Source organism: Trichomycterus rosablanca, chromosome 3 (genome assembly GCF_030014385.1).
Source record: "Trichomycterus rosablanca isolate fTriRos1 chromosome 3, fTriRos1.hap1, whole genome shotgun sequence".
In the NCBI taxonomy this organism is placed as follows: domain Eukaryota; kingdom Metazoa; phylum Chordata; class Actinopteri; order Siluriformes; family Trichomycteridae; genus Trichomycterus; species Trichomycterus rosablanca.
In genome coordinates this window covers 25,724,875-25,744,638 of record NC_085990.1, presented here as the reverse complement: position 1 = coordinate 25,744,638, position 19,764 = coordinate 25,724,875, and the positions used below count along the sequence as shown (strand labels likewise).

The window sequence follows — 19,764 nt, the reverse complement described above, 5'->3', positions numbered from 1 at the left end:
GCTACGCGACCAGCAGGGATTGTCTGTTCTGTAGTGAGTTGGAGGTTAATAAATATTTTTTTGCAATGCAGCGTGGGTATTATGGTTGGGCGTGGATGATATAGTCACAAATACTGTAAAGCTTGTATGTGTGCCAATGTATTCTGATATAAACTATATTATGCCCCTGTCCCACGTTTTTACAACTCCTCCCCCGTATCTTGCATTCTCATTGGCTGTAGTTTGACATAGCACTCGCTGCCACTTGCAACCTGCTCGCAACGCCTTTCACACTACACGATTTGAAGTCGCCGACTGGTCCAGATATTAAACATGCTAGATATTTTTCTTGAGTCGGTGAGCCGCTCGGATAGAGTCATTTAACAGTTCACACATAGCGAGCCGAGTTTCAATCCCCGGCCGAACGCCGAGTTGCCTCCAAGCTATCACATCTAGTGGCGACCAGCCAGCTAGCAAAAATCAGGGCAAAACTCATGTAGTGTAAACTAGACATAAGGTAGATTTTGGTATAGTAGTATGCAATTTGAGACACAGCCAAAGCCAAACTGCAGATTAGGACATACACCGATCAGCCATAACATTAAAACCATCTCCTTGTTTCTACACACGTTGTCCATTTTACCAGCTCCACTTACCATATAGAAACTTTGTAGTTCACATAAAAGTTGGATTGAGGTTCCTTTCATTTTAGGTAAAGTAGTTATGCTTGGATCATGGAACCAGGAGCTCTGCCCAAGCATTTCCATTTAATTTAAAGAACATTTTTTGTCAGATCAAATGATAACAGCGTTCAGTCTGACTGCTCCTTACACTGAATAATGCTGCCAGTAATAATATAGTATTATTGTATTAGTGTGATTTCCCGTCTGACTTTCATCATAAGACACCCACACACTATCCCTACAACTTCCTGTTCAGAAGGAAAGTTTCTCTCTAACCATCTTCTTCCTGAAATTGCTAAGCTCAAATCAGTGTGTGTGTGTGTATGTGTGTGTGTGTGTTTTGTTAAATTCCTTTGCCTTAGCTGAATCAGATGGTAGCATGGTATTTAGTGCCCGATGTTTGACCTTGTTTGTTACTTGGTGAAGCGGTGAGCTTTACGGGAAAACTCCCAGCATGCCGTGCAGCGGGAACATGGATCATTGGTGGGTTTATACAGAAGAAATGATAATGAAAGCTTTGGTTACAGAATGGGTGAAAAAAAGGGAGTAACATTCACTTCTAAAGACGAAACGGTTTTGTGATGGAGTGATTTGAACTTGAGCTGTAAACGTTCTATAATATCATTATGATAATGATTTGAGTAGTAATGATTTCCTGCACTAATAGGAAAGATGAGCCCAATATCAGGATGCTTAACCAAGGTCGAACAATACTGTGGTAATGAGCCGTAAACAAAAAATGAAACTACTATCTGGTCAAAATAACAGAAATTCATCAAAGAAACCAAATAATGGCCAATCAGGTGGTGCATTGGTAAAATACTCTAGCACACCAGAGCTGGGATTTCGAATACATTGTATCGAATCCCAGCTCTGCCATCCGGCTGGGCTGGGCAGCAATATGAACAACGTTTGGCTGTTGTTCATACAGGGTAGGGAGCCGGATAGGGATGCAATTACAACCTCTGCTGGCTGGTTGATGGCGCCTGCACAGAGTCGAGGAATATTGTGTACAAGGTGTGGCTCTCCATACACAAAGCTGATCCACATGTGAACTCGCCTTGTGCAGGTGACAAGGTGCAGTCGGCTACTGCACAAGTGTCGGAAGGGGTCTCGCTCACCTCAATCAGAAGTAGGGATCAGCATCAGTAGAGAGAAAGCAAGATGCAATTGGGTAATTGGATACGACTAGATTGGGAGGAAAATTGGGGGGAAAAAAGAAACCAAATAAAATCTGCAGTCCAAAGCGGCAAACTAATAGAACAGACAGACGAGCACATTAGTAAAGTAGGGCCATTGTACTCCACATGCTCGTCCAGAAAGAGACACACACACATCACTTTATTTCTTATGGTGTTTTAGCATACATGGGAAAACTCAGGTGGCCATACGCTCACCCCACAAGAATATCAGGAAAGTATGAAACAGTAAAAAAGAAAAGGATCGGAGAACCAGCTACTCAGCCTACCAGAGTCTGGGCCCAAGTTCATCTCAGAAAGTTCAAAAGATAGTAGAAACGTGTGCATCAGCTTGTGTCAAACAAATAAGTCTTACTAACAGGAAAGGTGGTGGAATACAGGGGTAAACATTCCTTTGTCCCAACTTTTTGGAGTGTGTTGCAGTTATCAAATTTAAAGTACGTTCACAAAATGCAATAAAGTTGATCAGTGAAAACAAGGGAAATATTTTCTTTCTACTTTTATCAGTTAAACAAAGATTTAAGAGAGTTACAAATCACAGATTCTTCTTTTTTATTACGATTTACAAAACATCCCAATTTTTCTGGAAATAGGGCTTGTATAAAGATTCATTTATGGTGCCCAGGTGGCGCAGTGGGATATTCTGCTAGCACACCAGCACAGAGATTCTGAACACCCTGATTTGAGTCGTGGCTCTGCTACCGGGTGGCTGGGCGTCATCTAGCGGGCACAATTGGCAGTGCCTGCAACAGACACAAATTGGCCACCGTGTCTGCTGGGTTGGGAAAATGACCTGATTATGTGGGTGAGGTCTTCAAACGTTGTGCAAGAACCCTGGTTAGCAGATAGCAACGTCTGTGCAGAAGCACGGGCATAAAGAAGGGGTCTGCTAGGGGACTGTGCATGCATCAAAGGGCACGTAAGCAGCAATATACTCTCCTCGAACGCAATCAGGGATCCACAGCAGCGCAAGACAATTTGACTACGCTAAATCGGGAGAAAAAGAAAGAAAGAAAATTAATTTATGTTAAACTGTTAAAGTCCTAAATGACATTCTGTTTATTTTAAATACACAGTATTTATAGAACAATCAGTGTTGCTCACCAATAAACCGCTCCAGATTTTGTTTGGGATTAGACTGAGATCACCACCTCTCAAGGGTGCACCGAGTGCAAGGGTTGTTTTGGTTCACACCCAAGAACGATTACTGTGTTCATACCTACCCAAACAAACCTGAGTCTGATTAAAACAGAATAAAAAGTGTAGGTTTGAAAACACCCAAAGAATCAAAATGACGTGTCCCATTCGTTTGGCTTAATGGCTAGAGGCAAAAGCGACAGAAAACAGCTGGAGAGAGATGAAGAAAGGAATAGTTCCCATCTGTTTAAATATTTGTCCTTCTCTGTTGGAAATCAACATTGAACTTATTAAATCTTGCATTCTTCACTGGTCAGTCGGTTGTTTTGGCCATTGAGTGGTGGACACTGTGTCGGGAGCAACAGAGTGAGAGCTTCGAATTCTTTAGCAATCTCTGAGGCCTCATTGTACCATGAGTCCAACCTCTGTGCTCCCTCTTAAATCTGCTCCCATCATCACTGCATATCCACCTGCATACTTCACGTACAATGGTGTTAAAAGGTAATTGCCTCCCTTATAATTCCCTAAAATTGCCTATTTTTTGCATCACATATTATCATGCAAAGAAAACTTAATTAAGAACATAATTAAAGTAGGGAAAACATTATTCGACACACATATCAACTGGTTGTGGCACCATCAGCAGTGTTCTATAATTGTATATTTCTCTAACATTGTAAATGCAATTGTGAAACAAGGCAAGAATACCCTGGACAGGGTGCCAATTTATCACAGGGCTTTGTTTCAAACCCAAACATTGCCAGTGTAGACACAAAGGGTGTGTTCGAAAACCTAGTGAGCTCTCTACATAGACAGCATTTTGCATCATCCTACGTCTGAAAGCGTCCACATGTATCTGTGTTTAGCTAGATCTCACTGTTTCACTTTTAAACTTTTGTTACAGCTCGGGGTTCTAAGAAATTGTAAGAATCAGCTTTTTATTTTAGTGTTTTTATATTATATTTGGGTTTATTTCAGTGTATAAGTGTCCAAAACAACCCCATTATTTCACATATTTTTACATTAGCCTAAAATATATGCCACAGGACCATGGAACGCATTAACAGGTTTCCCATACGTCCTTATGGGAAAAAAATATTTTAAACTCGATGCCAGTCTCAAAACCAAATGACGTTGAGTTTCAAGGTACCACTGTATTCCATTCTTTAAGGCATGTTCAGTGCGTTATACACTGATCATCCATAACTTTAAAACCACCCCCTTGTTTCTACACTTACTGTCCATTTTATCAGCTCCACTTACCATATAAAAGCACTTTGTAGTTCTACAATTACTGACTGTAGTCCATCTGTTTCGCTGCATGCTTTTTTTACTTGCTTTCACCCTGTTCTTCAATGGTCAGGACCCCCACAGGACCACTACAGAGTAGTTATTATTTAGGTGGTGGATCATTCTCAGCACTGCAGTGACACTGACATGGTGGTGGTGTGTTAGTGTGTGTTGTGCTGGTATAAGTGGATCAGACACAGCAGCGCTGCTGGAGTTTTTAAATACCGTGTCCACTTACTGTCCACTCTATTAGACACTCCTACCTAGTTGGTTCACCTTGTAGATGTAAAGTCAGAGACGATCACTCATCTATTGCGCTGTTTGAGTTGGTCATCTTCTAGACCTTCATCAGTGGTCACAGGACGCTGCCTACGGGGCGCTGTTGGCTGGATATATTTTTGGTTGGTGGACTATTCTCAGTCCAGCACTGACAGTAAGGTGTTTAAAAACTCCATCAGCATTGCTGTGTCTTATCCACTCATACCAGCACAACACACACTAACACACCACCACCATGTCAGTGTCACTGCAGTGCTGAGAATCATCCACCACCTAAATAATACCTGCTCTGTGGTGGTCCTGGGAGAGTCCTGACCATTGAAGAACAACATGCTAGGGGGCTTACAAAGCATGCAGAGAAACAGATGGACTACAGTCAGTAATTGTAGAACTACAAAGTACTTCTATATGGTAAGTGGAGCTGATAAAATGGACAGTGAGTGTAGAAACAAGGAGGTGGTTTTAATGTTATGGCTGATTGGTGTAAGTCCACTATTTCAGTGTTGTTTTGTTAGTCTTTTTTATCTGCGGAATGCGACCAAATCACACTAACAGACTGCTACTAAAGCCCTAAATGTGTAGAAATGTCAGAAAATTACTCAGTCTGTCACTTTTGCTATTGTTGTATATGGAACAGGAATGGAATAAATCAGTAGGAGAGCTACAGAACATATGTTTGAGAAAAAAAAATGTGCAAGACAGAGAGTAAATGAATTTGTTGTGTAATTTTCTGGCCAGTAAAGAATGTGGGCATCCTTCCAAAACCTGCAGAATAACCTAATCCAACACAGCATTTCTTGCAGGAAAACCAAACCTAACATCACTCAGCCAGCTGTTCTAACTTCAGCACTGTGTAGAAAAGAGAGCAAAAAAGGGAGGAAAGACCAGAGTTCATTCAGTTCATCAGTCTTCCTGCATCAGATATATATCTAAGATAGATGATTTCTGGAGTACAGTAGAGTACAGTGTGGTGTCTAACCCCTGATGAACTGCTGTAGGAAAACTGATGAGTGATCATGCTTAGGACACAAATGCATTCCAGTGTAATAGGATAAAAAGTAACTTGCCATTTTTCTTTTATTTGACATAATGTGTATATTCACCTCATTAGAGGTACCTGGGTGATGCAGCATGCTACTGTTTAGACCTGAGTCTTAGAGTTGTCACAGCTCTGTTAAGCACTCTGCATGCGCAGTTGGCCATGTCAGTGACTCCTGCTGCTAGGTTGAGGTCCCGGGACAAGTGGTGGATGAATACAGTGAGCATAGTGTTATATTCAATGTGTGTTAAAGCTCTGTGTAGGAATCCACCACTGTCTGAAAAATATAAAGTGACAAAGTACCGTACAGTCCTGCTCACCATTATTGGCACCCATGAAGTTTAAGCACATAATGTGGAATATCTCCTGGAAAAAAATGAATCAAGTGTAACAACTTTTTTCTATAGAGAACTTGCTTTTGATACAAAAGAGCAAATGATAAACAACATTTAAAACTAAAAACAATGGGATGGAAAAAAATAGAAAAAAACTAAAGATTGCTGTGGCACTGGTATTGGCACCCTTTACAGTAAATCAGTATGGAAACACATTTTGACTCACCTGTGCTAAATCACAAATGAGAATCACCTGTGATAAATTGTCAGTGCCCATGTGACATTAATTACCCAATGAATGATGACTTCAGTGTTTTAAAAAGCCACATGTTATCACAATGGTGAAGACAAAGGAGCTGTCTGAGGACATCAGAAGTTCTATTATTAGCAAACACAACACCTCCAAAGGGTATAAGGCCATCTCCAAAGACCCTGGTATCCCTATTTCAACAGTGCGCAATGTTATTAAGAAGTTTGCCAAGCATGGAACTGTCAAGAACCTCCCTGGACGTGGAGGGAAGAGGAAAACTGATGAGAGATGTCTTCGAAGGTTGGTGCGAATGGTGGAAAAAACACCATGTCAAACATCCAAAGACCTGAAGGCCAACCTGGAACAGTCTGGGGTCATGGTTTCAACAAGTACTATACGCCACACACTAAACCAAGCAGAACTTTATGGGCGAAGGCCAATGAAGAAACCATTGCTGAAGAAAAGACATAAAAAGGAACGACTCATCTTTGCCAAAGAGTACCTGGACAAACCACAATCCTTCTGCGAAAATGTTCTGTGGACCGATGAAACAAAAATAGAGCTTTTTGGCAATGCACACCGACAGTTTGTTTATAGACGGCACAATGAAGCGTATGGTACGTCTGGTACTTGGGGCCTCGACCGTATTACAGGAATCATGAAATCGGAGAATTACCAAGAGATTTTAGAGCAAAATGTCCTTCCCAGTGTAAGAAAACTTGGTTTGAGTCGAAGATCATGGGTCCTCCAGCAAGACAAAGACCCAAAGCACACATCCAAAAGCACGCAGGAATGGTTGAAAAGGAAAAAATGGACTGTTTTAAAATGGCCAGCAATGAGTCCTGATCTCAAACCCATTGAAAATCTGTGGGGTGAGCTGAAATCTGCCATTGGGAAAAGAACCCTGCAAACATTCAAAAGCTCGAACAAACTGCAAAGGAAGAGTGGGAGAAAATACCCGCTTTAAAATGCAAGAAGCTTACAGATGGCTACAAGAAACGTTTGGAGGCTGTCATCACTGCCAAAGGGTGTGCAACCAAATATTAAGAAGGGGTGCCTTTATTACAGCACATGCCATTTTTTTCTGTTTTTTCTTTGAAATGACAACATGTAAGCTGAAAAACAATGTTCTTTGTTATATTACTTTGGACCTCCAATTAAAAAATCCTGATAATATAAATTTCGTACATTTCCATTTATTTCTGAAGATATTGTACAGGTTATGCAAAAAATTAAGGGGTGCCAATAATGGTGAGCAGGACTGTAAGTGTGTGTTGTTCTGCTGCTGTGAGGAGGTAAAGTGCTTATAGTGGAGGTCATGATTGCAGTGGGAAATTTTAGGATTTGGAACTTTAAGGAACTTTAAATCAGATTTCTTTTTAGTAAACATTTCCAGTCTCTTAAACTCAACGTGTTCCGTTTGTTTTTAGAAAAAAATCTAATTAACAATGAACAGTCGCTTTGTTCAGCGCTTGGCTTGAGCGGTGCGGTACTAGGTCATAATACGCATATGAGACGAAACTGCATTTGTGTGGAATAACCATCAGATTCACTCTGAAAGCGTCCACATGTATCTGTGTTTAGCTGGATCACACTGTTTCACTTTTAAACTTGTGTTACAGCTCGGGGTGCTGAGAAATTGTAAGAATCAGCTTTTTATTTGTGTTTTTATATTATATTTGTGTTAATTTCAGTGTATAAGTGTCAAAAACAACCCCATTACTTTACATTAAATTAAAATATATGCAAGTCCACGAGACCATGGAACGCATTAACAGGTTTCTCATACGTTCTTATGGCAAAAAATTATTTGAAGCTCAACGCCTCTTAAACTCAACGCCAGTCTGTGTGTGTAAGTGTGTGTTGTTCTGCTGCTGTGAGGAGGTAAAGTGCTTATAGTGGAGGTTGTGATTGCAGTGGGATAATTTAGGATTCCTTTTTATTAAAATTTTTTAATCTCAAAGACACTGTTGGTCAAATTATTATTAGATTATTAGGCTGCTTACAAGTATGTATATAAGTATTTAAGTATTAATTTACCATTGCATTGTTTTTTTTGTTTTTTAAAGTGTCAAGTGCCTAGAGTCTGAAAAGCAGAACACTAATAGCTTGTACACATGTATATTACCCAAAACCTCTACTAAGTAGTGAGGGGTGAGAACATAGTAAGGGGTGAGGATGTAAAGGGGGTGAGGACATAGTGAGGCGTTAATGCATACTGATGGGTAAGGATGTAGTGAGGGGTTAGAGTATAGTGAGGGGTGCAGACATAATGAAGAGTTAAAGTGTAGTGAGAGGTAAGAAAATAGTGAGAGATAAGGACATACAGAGGTAGGGTGTTGTCAAGACAGTGGTAGCCTAGTGCCATCTGACATACTGTATGTATGGAATATGAGATCTGAATATTCTCCATCAGCTTCTTCCACATATGAATGAAACAGCTGTCTTTGCAGTGGTCTTGCCTGAATCGAACCGTTTTCGGTTTGTTTGTGCTTGGTTTGTTCTTCACAAACAGTGTAGGTTACAAAAGGAAAAATGCAAAAATGGTGCAAACTGGCTACTGATGAATGAAAACTTTCTAGATTAGCAGAGCTGTAGACGGGCTGAGGTGTAGCTGTTGTAACAAATAAAGAAACAGTGGCCACATTTCATGTCAATCACATTGACCTGTTTGAATAAGGCATGATCTACCAGCTTGCACTGTGCGATCGATCGGTTGATCACGGTTATAAAAATAAATTTTTTTATGAACATTGTGGCAACAATTTAGGTAAGGTCCTTTCCTGTTTCAACATGACTGTGTCTCTGCTCAAAACAAGGACCAGTAAAAGATATTTGGTGAGTTTTGATGTTAAGGAACTCCAGTGGGCTGCACAGAGCCCTAAACCACTGAGCCTTCAACCACTGTGAACATGAACTGTAACATCGTCCAACATCACACCTCACAAATTCTATTTTGAATGAATGTGCACAACATCCCACAGACACACTAACACAAAATCTTAAGAAAAGCCTTCCATCAAGCTCATAGTCAGCTGTTCACATACTTTTGGCCCTGTAGTGTGATGATTAAAGATGTGATATTACAGAGGTCTGGATTACATAAACATGGTCGCTAATCGTTTTGGCTCTTGGCCACTCACCCACATGATCAGTGTGGTACAGTTTTATGTCCTGCACTCTGCTGGTATATTTACATCCAAACAGCTGAAACTGGGAAATCTGCCCATTCAGGCAACTCAGAGTGAAAACATGCCTGCTGTAATAAAGCATCTCGCTGGGAAAGGGAAGTCCTAAACATCCACCCTTTGGAAAATAATGATGTTATTTTTCTGGTATTTGGTTGTAAAATGATGTAGAACTGTGTTATTGCTGCATGTGTGAGAGAAATGTCTATTGCAGTAGGATCTGTGTAAAATAAGCTGTAGATGGATTTCAAGATTTTGCTCAACACTTTTAGAAAACAACATGGTAGTGTTGTAACTCTATATAGGCACTATCACATTCCCTTCCTCACCAATCCATTCTTATTATCTGCAAATCAGCATTACCTAATGTTATAAGTTGGACATGAGAAACCACGCTCTGTGAAAGTTGATGTTAATCAGATTTACTTACCCATATATTTGATTGAGTGAACATAGTGATGTCTGAGGTCATGCACCACAAGCCATCAAATGGTTTTCATGTGACTTACCAACCTTTATTCATGTTTTAATGTTACATTTTGAAATCTTAATAATTGACTAAAATAGTTGCAGGGTTTACATTTTTCAGTGTCAGGGCTTGTTTCCAAGGGAATGATTTGAATCCAATGCAGGACTCTAACCAACAAACCCCCTCCAACCACGTCTGTGTTGACTCCTGGCTGGCCAAAACCACTGCCGAGATTCAAACCCCCAAAATGGTAATGTCTGGTGCTTGGCATGACTCTCCACATGTGATTTGGTCCTCTGTGAAAGTGGGGCAAACTACAAAGAAAACAGAACATGTTAACACTTATTTATGTGCAAATCTGTGATTAAGCTTTAGAGCTGTCCTGTTAAAAGTGACTTGCCAACCAATTAGAAACCAGGATTTTCTGTGGATATGGTGTGCTGAGTAATATAGTCAGTTTTTGTAAACAGTTTTGGCTCTTGTTCATAAACATTATGTATTACATGTACACCGATCAGCCATAACATTAAAATCACCTTCTTGTTTCTACACTCACTGTCTTTTTTATCAGCTCCACTTACCATATAGAAGGAATTACTGACTGTAGTCCATCTGTTTCTCTATATACTTTTTAGCCTGCTTTCACCCTGTTCTTCAATGGTCAGGACCCCCACAGGACCACCACAGAGCAGGTATTATTTAGGTGTTGGATGATTCTCAGCCCTGCAGTTACACTGACATGGTGGTGGTGTGTTAGTGTGTGTTGTGCTGGTATCAGTGGATCAGACACAGCAGCACTGCTGGAGTTTTTAAATAGCGTGTCCACTCACTGTCCACTCTATTGGACACTCCTACCTAGTTGGTCCACCTTGTAGATGTAAAGTCAGAGACGATTGCTAATATATTGCTGCTGTTTGAGTTGGTCATCTTCTAGACCTTCATCAGTGGTCACAGGTCGCTGCCTACAGGGCGCTGTTGGCTAGATATTTTTGGTTGGTGGACTATTCTCAGTCCAGCACTGACAGTGAGGTGTTTTAAAACTCCATCAGCGCTGATGTTCCTTATCCACTCATATAAGCACAACACACACTAACACACCACCACCATGTCAGTGTCACTGCACTGCAGAGAATTATCCACCACCCAAATAATACCTACTCTGTAGAGGTCCTGGGAGAGTCCTGACCATTGAAGAACAGCATGAAAGGGGGCTATGTGAAGAGAATGTGGAGAGACACTTAAGTACGTGTCACAAAAACTTCCATGTACATCGCAGGTTTTTTATATCGTACGCAACTGATCATTTGTATTAACATGGGACCGATTTCATGATTTGTTCTAAAATGTTGTAAAGGAAGTGAGAAGTACAAACGGGACATGATTTGAAGATGTGACTGTTAATGATTTTCTAAAAAATGCTACAGAAGTGATCATTTGAAAAAAATAAATAAATAAATGGTGTGATACAAATGTGCCTAATTTATACAAAACTGTCAAGAAAGATATTTACAAAAATATCAGAGATGTGATAGCTCTGACTTTCAAATATTGAAAAAGATTTAGATTAATAGAGATAAATAATGTTACATGTTGAAATATATCTGTTTCCTACCATGGTAAATCGTTGTTAATAATTTTTCTGAGCAATCCTTAACATTAACATATGATCAGACAGTTTTTTCATATGAATATTGATATAATAATAATAATAGTAATAATAATATAATTAAAGGTGAACCGTGCAACTTCATGTTATTTAGGAAGTTTGTATCAAACAAGTAGCCCTTCGTATTATTCAGTACCCCCTGATATAAAGTATGAAAACAATGACGCTGTAAACACAGTTTCACAATGATTGGAGTGGTGCATGCTCATGGTGCAGGGGCGTGTGTGTGCGCGTGTGTGTGCTTTCTGGCTTTTGCAAAGTCTGCATATTTTCCCTGTTGTTCATCATGCAGATTTTGGATCAAACCTCTGTAGATTTAGTCTGAACAAGAGGGTAATATTGGATAATTTGGAAATGAAAAATGCAACAATGACAACCTTATACAGTTGCACACCTTAATACGTGTTTGCAGGAACTTTTTCTATTTTGGGGGGTTTTGGTGGTGACAAAAAATATGGGCTTTATGAATACAGAAACATGTTTTCTTCCCTTTTAGGGAAACAACGGGGTCGTCTGGAACCAATGGACACCATCTTTGTGAAGCAGGTGAAGGAAGGAGGCTCTGCCCACCAGGCGGGACTTTGCACAGGTAAGGTTGTTTTCATTTTTGCCACTGTCTCTGTAAAGACCACTTGCTGCACTGATATTGCAAAAGTCAAGTATGTACCATAGCACTTTTTTTAACCTACATTGGGCTTTATGGAGTGACTACAGTCAGCAAATCATTGGTCATGGTCTTAAACAAATGGATGATTATGGGCACCAAATGTTTGTTAATTGACAGAACTGCTTGGGGTATTTATCTCTAAAGAAGCTACCTTAAAGAGAGGCTGCCTACTGATTTGAAGTGAGGACAGTGTCTACTTCAAAGAGGTCCTTCGCAGTAGTAATTTTTGAAGGGTATTGATGGACACTTCAAGCTTAAAACTCCAGAGGGGTGGCACGGTGGTTCTGTGAGTAGCACTGTCGCCTCACAGCAAGAAGGTCCTGGGTTTAATTCCCAGGTGAAGTGGACCGGGAACTTTTTTGTGTGGAGTTTGCATGTTCTCCCCGTGTCTGAGTGGGAGCTCAAGTTTCCTCCCACAGTCCAAAAACATGCAAGTGATGTAAATTGGAGATACGAAATTGTCCATGACTGTGTTTGATATCTTGTGTAACCAGTAACTACCTGTTCTGTCATAAATGTAACCAAAGTGTGTAAAACATGACATTAAAATCCTAAACATTAAAGTATTTATAACTACAGGGATTGCAGGACTTTTACAATCAGTTCACTTAAAAAACAAAGGTGCCTTTATAACATTCAATTTTGACTTTGAGTTTTTGAAAGTTAAGAGAGGGCATAGTGAGGGGTTGGGGTGTAGTAAGTTGATAGGTAAGTATGTAGTAAGGAAATAGGGTGTAGTGAGGACTGAGGATGTAGTTAGGGATTAGGGTGTATTAAGGGATTAGGGCGTATTAAGGGATTAGGGCGTAGTGAGGGGTGAGAACATAGTAAGGGGTGAGGATGTAAAGGGGGTGAGGACGTAGTGAGGCATTAAGGTGTACTAGTGGGTGAGGATGTAGTGAAGGGTTAGGGTATAGTGAGAGGTGCGGATGTAATGAGGAGTGTATTAAGGGGTAAGAAAGTAGTGAGAGATAAGGACGTACAGAGGTAGGGTGTTGTCGAGACAGTTGTAGCCGAGTGGGCAGAGCATTGGGCTATCAACTACAAGGTTGAGAGTTCGAATCACAGCTCTGCCATGCAACCACTGCTGGGCCCTTGAGCAAGGCCCTTAACCCTCTCTGCTCCAGGGGTGCCATACAATGGCTGACCTTGTGCTTTGACCCGAGCTTCCAAAAACAAGCTGGGATATGTGAAGAAAGAATTTCGCTGCACTGTACATCTGTATATGTATATATGACAAATAAAGGTGTTCTATTGTTTTCATTCTATTCTAAGGGTAGTCATCTCAGACTATGACTGCTTATGGCTGCTGTGTTTGATTGTGGGAGACTAGTGATTAGTTACTTCTGTATACACCTATCTCCAGGACATAATTACCTTCTGGTAAAACGATATGCTCAGAGTCTGAGGGGGGGTGAGTTTTGTGTGAGGACACAGTATAGGTACTGGCTTACTCCTAACTGGTTCATCATAATTTACCATGTGAACCAATTTCACTCATTTTAGTCTTGTTTTCTGAAGTACTGGATAAATTAAAGCACTCTGTGATCCTGCTGTACATTTCTCTTCAGGTGATCGTTTAGTGAAAGTGAATGGAGAGAGCATCATTGGAAAAACTTATTCACAAGTAATCGCCCTCATCCAGAACAGGTAAACGCGGATCTATCCCAACTCCTTTACTGTTTTTCTGTTTTTCCTTCTATTTTCTATTTTCTCTATATTTTTTTCTAATGTTTCTATTTTCTTTATATATACACTGATCAGCCATAACATTAAAATCACCTCCTGGTTTCTACACACACTGTCTATTTTTTCAGCTCCCCCTACCATATCGGAGCACTTTGTAGCTCTACAATTACTGACTGTAGTCCATCTGTTTCTCTCCATGTTTTTTTAGCCTGCTTTCACCCTGTTCTTCAATGGTCAGGACGCCCACAGGACCACTACAGAGCAGTAGCACTGTGTCCACTGTATTAGACACTACTACCTAGTTGGTCCACCTTGTAGATGTAAAGTCAGAGACGATCGCTCATCTATTGCTGCTGTTTGAGTTGGTCATCTTCTAGACTTTCATCAGTGGTCGCAGGATTCTGCCTACGGGGCGCTGTCGGCTGGATATTTTTGGTTGGTGGACTATTCTCAGTCCAGCAGTGACAGTGAGGTGTTTTAAAACTCCATCAGCATTGCTGTGTCTTATCCACTCATACCAGCACAACACACACTAACACACCACCACCATCAGTGTCACTGCAGTGCTAGGAATGATCCACCACCCAAATAATACCTACTTTGTAGTGGTTCTGGGAGAATCCTGACCATTGAAGAACAGGGTGAAAGCCAGCTTAAAAAGTATGTAGAGAAACTGATGGACTACAGTCAGTAATTGTAGAATTGTAGAACTACAAAGTGCTTCTATATGGTAAGTGGAGCTGATAAAATGGACAATGTGTGTAGAAATGAAGGTGGTTTTAATGTTACGGCTGATCGGTGTACATTTCAAAGTAAAATTGGTATGGTGGTATTGACAACTTACTATACTTGCAATATAATTTGGTAACACAATTTTTGCCATGCCTTGCTGTGTGTTGTTCCTCGTCCAAATATCCCAGCTAACGTTTTCCTGTTTTCTGTCAGTAACCACTCTTATAGCTTAGGCACCCTGGGTCACCAGACCAATAATTCTTGAAGCTGTAACTAGATCAGTGGTTACAATCTTGAATTCACCCTTAGTTATACCCCTCACTTAATCTCTGTTTCCCAGAAGGCATAGCTGTGGGCAAACCAGTTTTGGGTTTTCCCATCCAATTTCCCAGCATATTCGATGCTCCCTTCCAAAAGGGTTGTAATAGCACATTCCTATATAGAGTGTAAAAGGGTACTTTCTTTTTGACATCTCCAGCACAGATCATGCATTATTATATTTCTGAGGTCCATTCTATGCAGTGTCTTTTAGTTCAGTGTTGCAAGCTTTAGTTTAACTAAGCATTTTCTCTTGACTATTCCAGTATGAAAACAGCACTTAATTCCTTTTTTTTTTTACAGTGACTCATTTTTGGAGCTCTCTGTAATGCCTAAAGATGAAGACATTTTACAGTTGGTGAGTTTTGCTGTAGTCATGCATTTTTGTTCATGACACACACACACACACACACACACACACATAGTGGTGGTGTGTACATATGGGCTGCCGTATTCTGCACTACATTCAGTGTATTTACATGTACAGTCTTCAAAATAGCTGATCCCCCTAAATATAATAAAAAAGGTTTCAGGTACCTGGGTTTGATCATTATTTCTGGTTCAAATCCCTTTGGTTTCTGTCTGTAAAACATATTGGATGCTATGTTTATGCCAGTTAGCAGACACTTTTATCCAAAGTGCCTGACAATAGTGACTGAAACAATGCAGGTAATTAAGGGTCAAGTCCCTTTTTTTAGAATGCATGGGTGTCCTCCGTGGACACAGGTGATTTACTTCCACCTTTCCTTTCACCTTCCAAAAAATGCAGAAGATGGACTGGCGGTTTTAAATTGGTGTGAGTGAATAATAACTACAAAAACCCCTACACTGTAAACAAGTCTATCAGAAATAGGATTATTTTAGTAACATTTACATTAAAAGGGTTGATTTACCAACCGGCCACCACAATCATGCTCAATATGTGTCTCATGTAAATAAATACATAAAGGTAGTAGTATCTGAACCTATATCTGAACAAGCACTGATTTATCCGATAATTATCATTATTAATGTGCATGTAAATACTCACTGACAGCTCCAGTATCTGCTGATCTCTTTCTGCTGCCCTATCTCACTGCTTCTGTTTTCTCGTTCCTACTTTTACTACCCCTGGATCTGGGTGCAGTTCTCCCGAGATATCACCGCTTTGGTAAGCAGGCTTCGAACACCTCACATTATATATTTTACTTTGAGGTCATTTTATCTATATTCCATGTCAGTTTTCTCTGTTTGTTTGTTTCTCTTATGTTTTCATTATGAATACCCACAGACTAATGTCCTTCAACTATAAATATCCATTTAAACATAAATACCTCGCCGCTCAGGTGGCGCAGTGGTAAAACACACTAGCACACCAGAGCTGACATTTCGAACGCTGAATTTGAAACATCTGGCTGGGCTGGTCGGCAACATGAACAATGATTGGCTTGTTGTTCATACAGGATGGGAGCCAGAGCAAGGTGTAATTACTGGTAATTACATAACTGGTGCAATTACGACCTCTTCTGGCTGATTGATGGCACCTGCACAGAGTCAAGGAATTGTGTGTTGATCAGGGTGTGACTTTCCGTACGCAAAGCTGATCCACATATGAACTTGCCTCATGCAGGTGAAAAGATGCAGTCGGCTACTGCATAGTGTCAGTCTCACTCTCCTCAATCAGGAGTGGAGATCAGCATCAGTAGAGAGTAAGGTAATTGGATGCAACTATACTGGGGGGAAATTAAGAAAAAATGCAAAAAAAAAATAAAAAACCTTAACAACAAATACCCTTTCAACCATAATTACCTCCTCAACCACAAATGAAACTGGATGGCTTCAGGGTCTTGAAACCTGGCTTCATTTCTTCTAACCGTATACTATGTTAAGGGTCAGTGCACTTTTGCCTTGCTGCGATATGTATTACACAGTTCCACACAGTTCTACATAGTTGACAGCTGCTTAGCGTATTTAATGCCCATGCCACCAACTGATGACTTGCATTTTGTTTGCAGGCCTACTCCAAAGATGCATACCTCATGGGGAATGAGGCCTTCAGTGGAAATGTAAAGAACATTCCAGAACCTCCTCCCATGTGCTACTCACAGATAGAGCCCAACACTTCAGGGATGACCCAATCCAAGGAGCCTTCTGCACCCTCTGGAAGTCAGGTGGTAGTATCACAGAGGGTTGTGTTGGAGGAATCTGGGACAGGTTTCAACCATGATGTGGGCTACCGTGTGGAGATCTCTGATTCTTCTCCAGCTCATTGTTCCTTGCATATCCCCTGTGATGAATGTGTGCATAGTAAAAGTGTAGAGTTGCCAGAGACTGTGCTTTTAGAGTCTCCTGAATGTAACCAGTGTAGCTCTACCCCTAAACACGGGGCTGAGGAGGACAAACACAAAGCACTTAATACAACCTTTCAGAAGATTTATCCTTCAGTCCGTCCAAGATCTCAAACCACACCCTGCTCTTCTTTTGGAAGGGGAGCACTGTTACACTACATGCCAAAAAGACCTCCTGAATGTGCCGGATTGTCTACACACACACCTATACACACTGCATCCCATCTTGACTCTTCCCTCAGAGAAACACTCGTGCACTACTCAGCAAAAAGACTGTTGGAATACTCTTATACTCCATCCCACCCAAACCTCACAGGCAGTAGACCAAGCACTTATATCCCATCTCCAGTTGCTGCCTCAACCCCTTGCTCCCCAATGCACCAGAACATTGACTGGAGAAATTACACCACTTACAAAGAATACATTGACAACAAAAGGCTCTATACTTACGGCAGCAGGACTATCCAGGAGCGACTAGACAGCTTGCGTGCAGCAAGCCATGCGAGCAATGCAAACACAAGCTTGGAGCTGGTAGGGAATGTAAATGGAGCCAGGCAAACACAGGAAAGCTTATGTGACAAGCAAGGTCATGCCGGTTCTAGGGTTCCCTCACTAAGAAGCATCTCTCAGGAAAGACTGGAAGGGAAGGAACGTGGGCCACGGGGTTGGCATCGAAGTGTATCACAAGATGCACTTTCTTCATACACAAAGAATATTTACAAACCTCGGGCACTATCTTGCGACTATCTGGGCAGACAGGGTGAAAGCACTGTGTCGTTAATGGACAGAAGGGTATTTGGAAGGCCACGAATTTGCACCGTGGAGGAGGCTAGAGGCTGTGGGCAGTCAGACTCACTAAGCAAGGTGGTGCAGACTCATAGAACCATAAGTGGGTATTACAGTTTGCCAAGAGTCAACTTTAAATCTAATGGTACAGATTCAGTCCTAAGCTCCAGGATGGGTACTTTAGGTATCTCTTCTCCTACTAGGCAACTTCCTTCACAGACTTCCATACCGGATGATTCCTATGTGGCCAAGGCTCTTGCATCCTTAAACACCTTGAAAGACCAAAGATTTTCTCCAGTTTTCAATCACAAGGACCAAGGTAAGACCCACCTGGAGCACACTGCCTCTTGCCCTGACCACTCCAAAGGTAAAACGACTGAATTGGGTGGCAATTCAGTGTCCACTAATGGTTCAGTTCTTGAAGGTATTGAGGGTCCAGAAGTGATGGTGGTAGTGAAAAGAGATAAATTTAAGAAATCATGCCCTCAACCCTTCAGACACCCATCGTATATTCAGGCTGTGAACGAGGAAGCAAGGGGAATAAAGAAAATTACTGAAATGTCAACCTGTTGGATAAACAATGATGTCATGCAAGATGGGTACATCAAAAAACTTGGAGGGGAACAGAAAACCTTGGGAAGAAGGAAGCTTCATGACTCACTTGACTCAATCCCCTTTATAGGTAAGAATTCCTGACAAATAACCAGTGTCAGTGTGCTGATGTCAATGTACAGTGGTCCAATGAGGTTGCGACCAATGTCTTAGCAATAAGTTCCTTCAAAGTCTCAGCTAGCCCAGGTTTTGTTTTCATGTCTGTTTATGTATTAAATAGAGTAGTTCCCTAAAACACATATATGAAGGAACAGAGGTGCTTATTTGAACTAGACAAGCTAAACAGTTCTTTATATTTGTAGTAAGTGGTGCAGCCTTTCAGTATATGTTCAAAATTAGTGATTGGTTATGCCTAGTTTGGGGATTGAGTTGCAAAACAACCTAGCCATTGAGAGATGCATTTGTCAGTGCACTCTCAGTGCTGGTCCCAGGCCTGGATAAAATAAGAAAGGTTGTGGGCATTTAAAAAAACTGTTTGTTACATTTACTTTGACCTGTATTCCATTGCAAACAGTATAACCCCATGATATTTTTTCATGTCTTGTCTGGTCAACTTCATTTGTTTGCAACACATTCCAAAAAAGTTGAGACAGTAAAGTATTTACCACTTTGTAATGTTGCCATTCCTTCTCACAACACTTAAAACACGTTTTGGCAAGAAGGATTCCAAGTGATGATGTGTTTCAGGTGTTGTTTTGTCCCATTCTTTCCACAAAAATGTCTGAAGGTGAGAAACAGTACAGGGTTGTCATTGCATTTTATGCTTCAAAATTCTCCACACATTCTCTATTGGGGACATGTCAGGACTGCAGGCAGGCCACTTCAGTACCTGTGCCCTCTTCTTTCATAGCCTTGCCTTTGTAATGTGTGCACCATGTTGTTTTGCATGGTCTTGTTGAAAAATGCATGTACATCTCTAAAAAGAAGGCAGTTGTAGCCTAGCGATTAAGGTACTGGACTAGTAAGCAAAAGGTTGCTGGTTCAAACCACACCCCTGCCAGGTTGCCACTGTTGGGCCCTCTTAACCCTCAATTGCTTAGACTGTATAATGTAAGTCACTTTGGATGAAAGCGTCTGCTAAATGCTGAAAATGTAAATAAATTAAGCTCATGTTGCTCT

At 40.9% G+C, this 19,764-nt stretch overlaps 1 protein-coding gene across 1 annotated transcript in view; it reads left to right on the top strand.

Moving 5' to 3' along the window:
- Nucleotides 1-19,764, top strand: part of LOC134309793 (rho GTPase-activating protein 21) — a 50,809-nt gene that overhangs the window by 10,736 nt on the left and 20,309 nt on the right. The window contains exons 4-8 of the mRNA XM_062991108.1: nucleotides 12,011-12,103; nucleotides 13,753-13,831; nucleotides 15,224-15,278; nucleotides 16,047-16,070; nucleotides 16,915-18,715. Coding sequence (XP_062847178.1) covers nucleotides 12,011-12,103; nucleotides 13,753-13,831; nucleotides 15,224-15,278; nucleotides 16,047-16,070; nucleotides 16,915-18,715 — 2,052 coding nt within the window. The remainder of the gene's footprint in view (nucleotides 1-12,010; nucleotides 12,104-13,752; nucleotides 13,832-15,223; nucleotides 15,279-16,046; nucleotides 16,071-16,914; nucleotides 18,716-19,764) is intronic.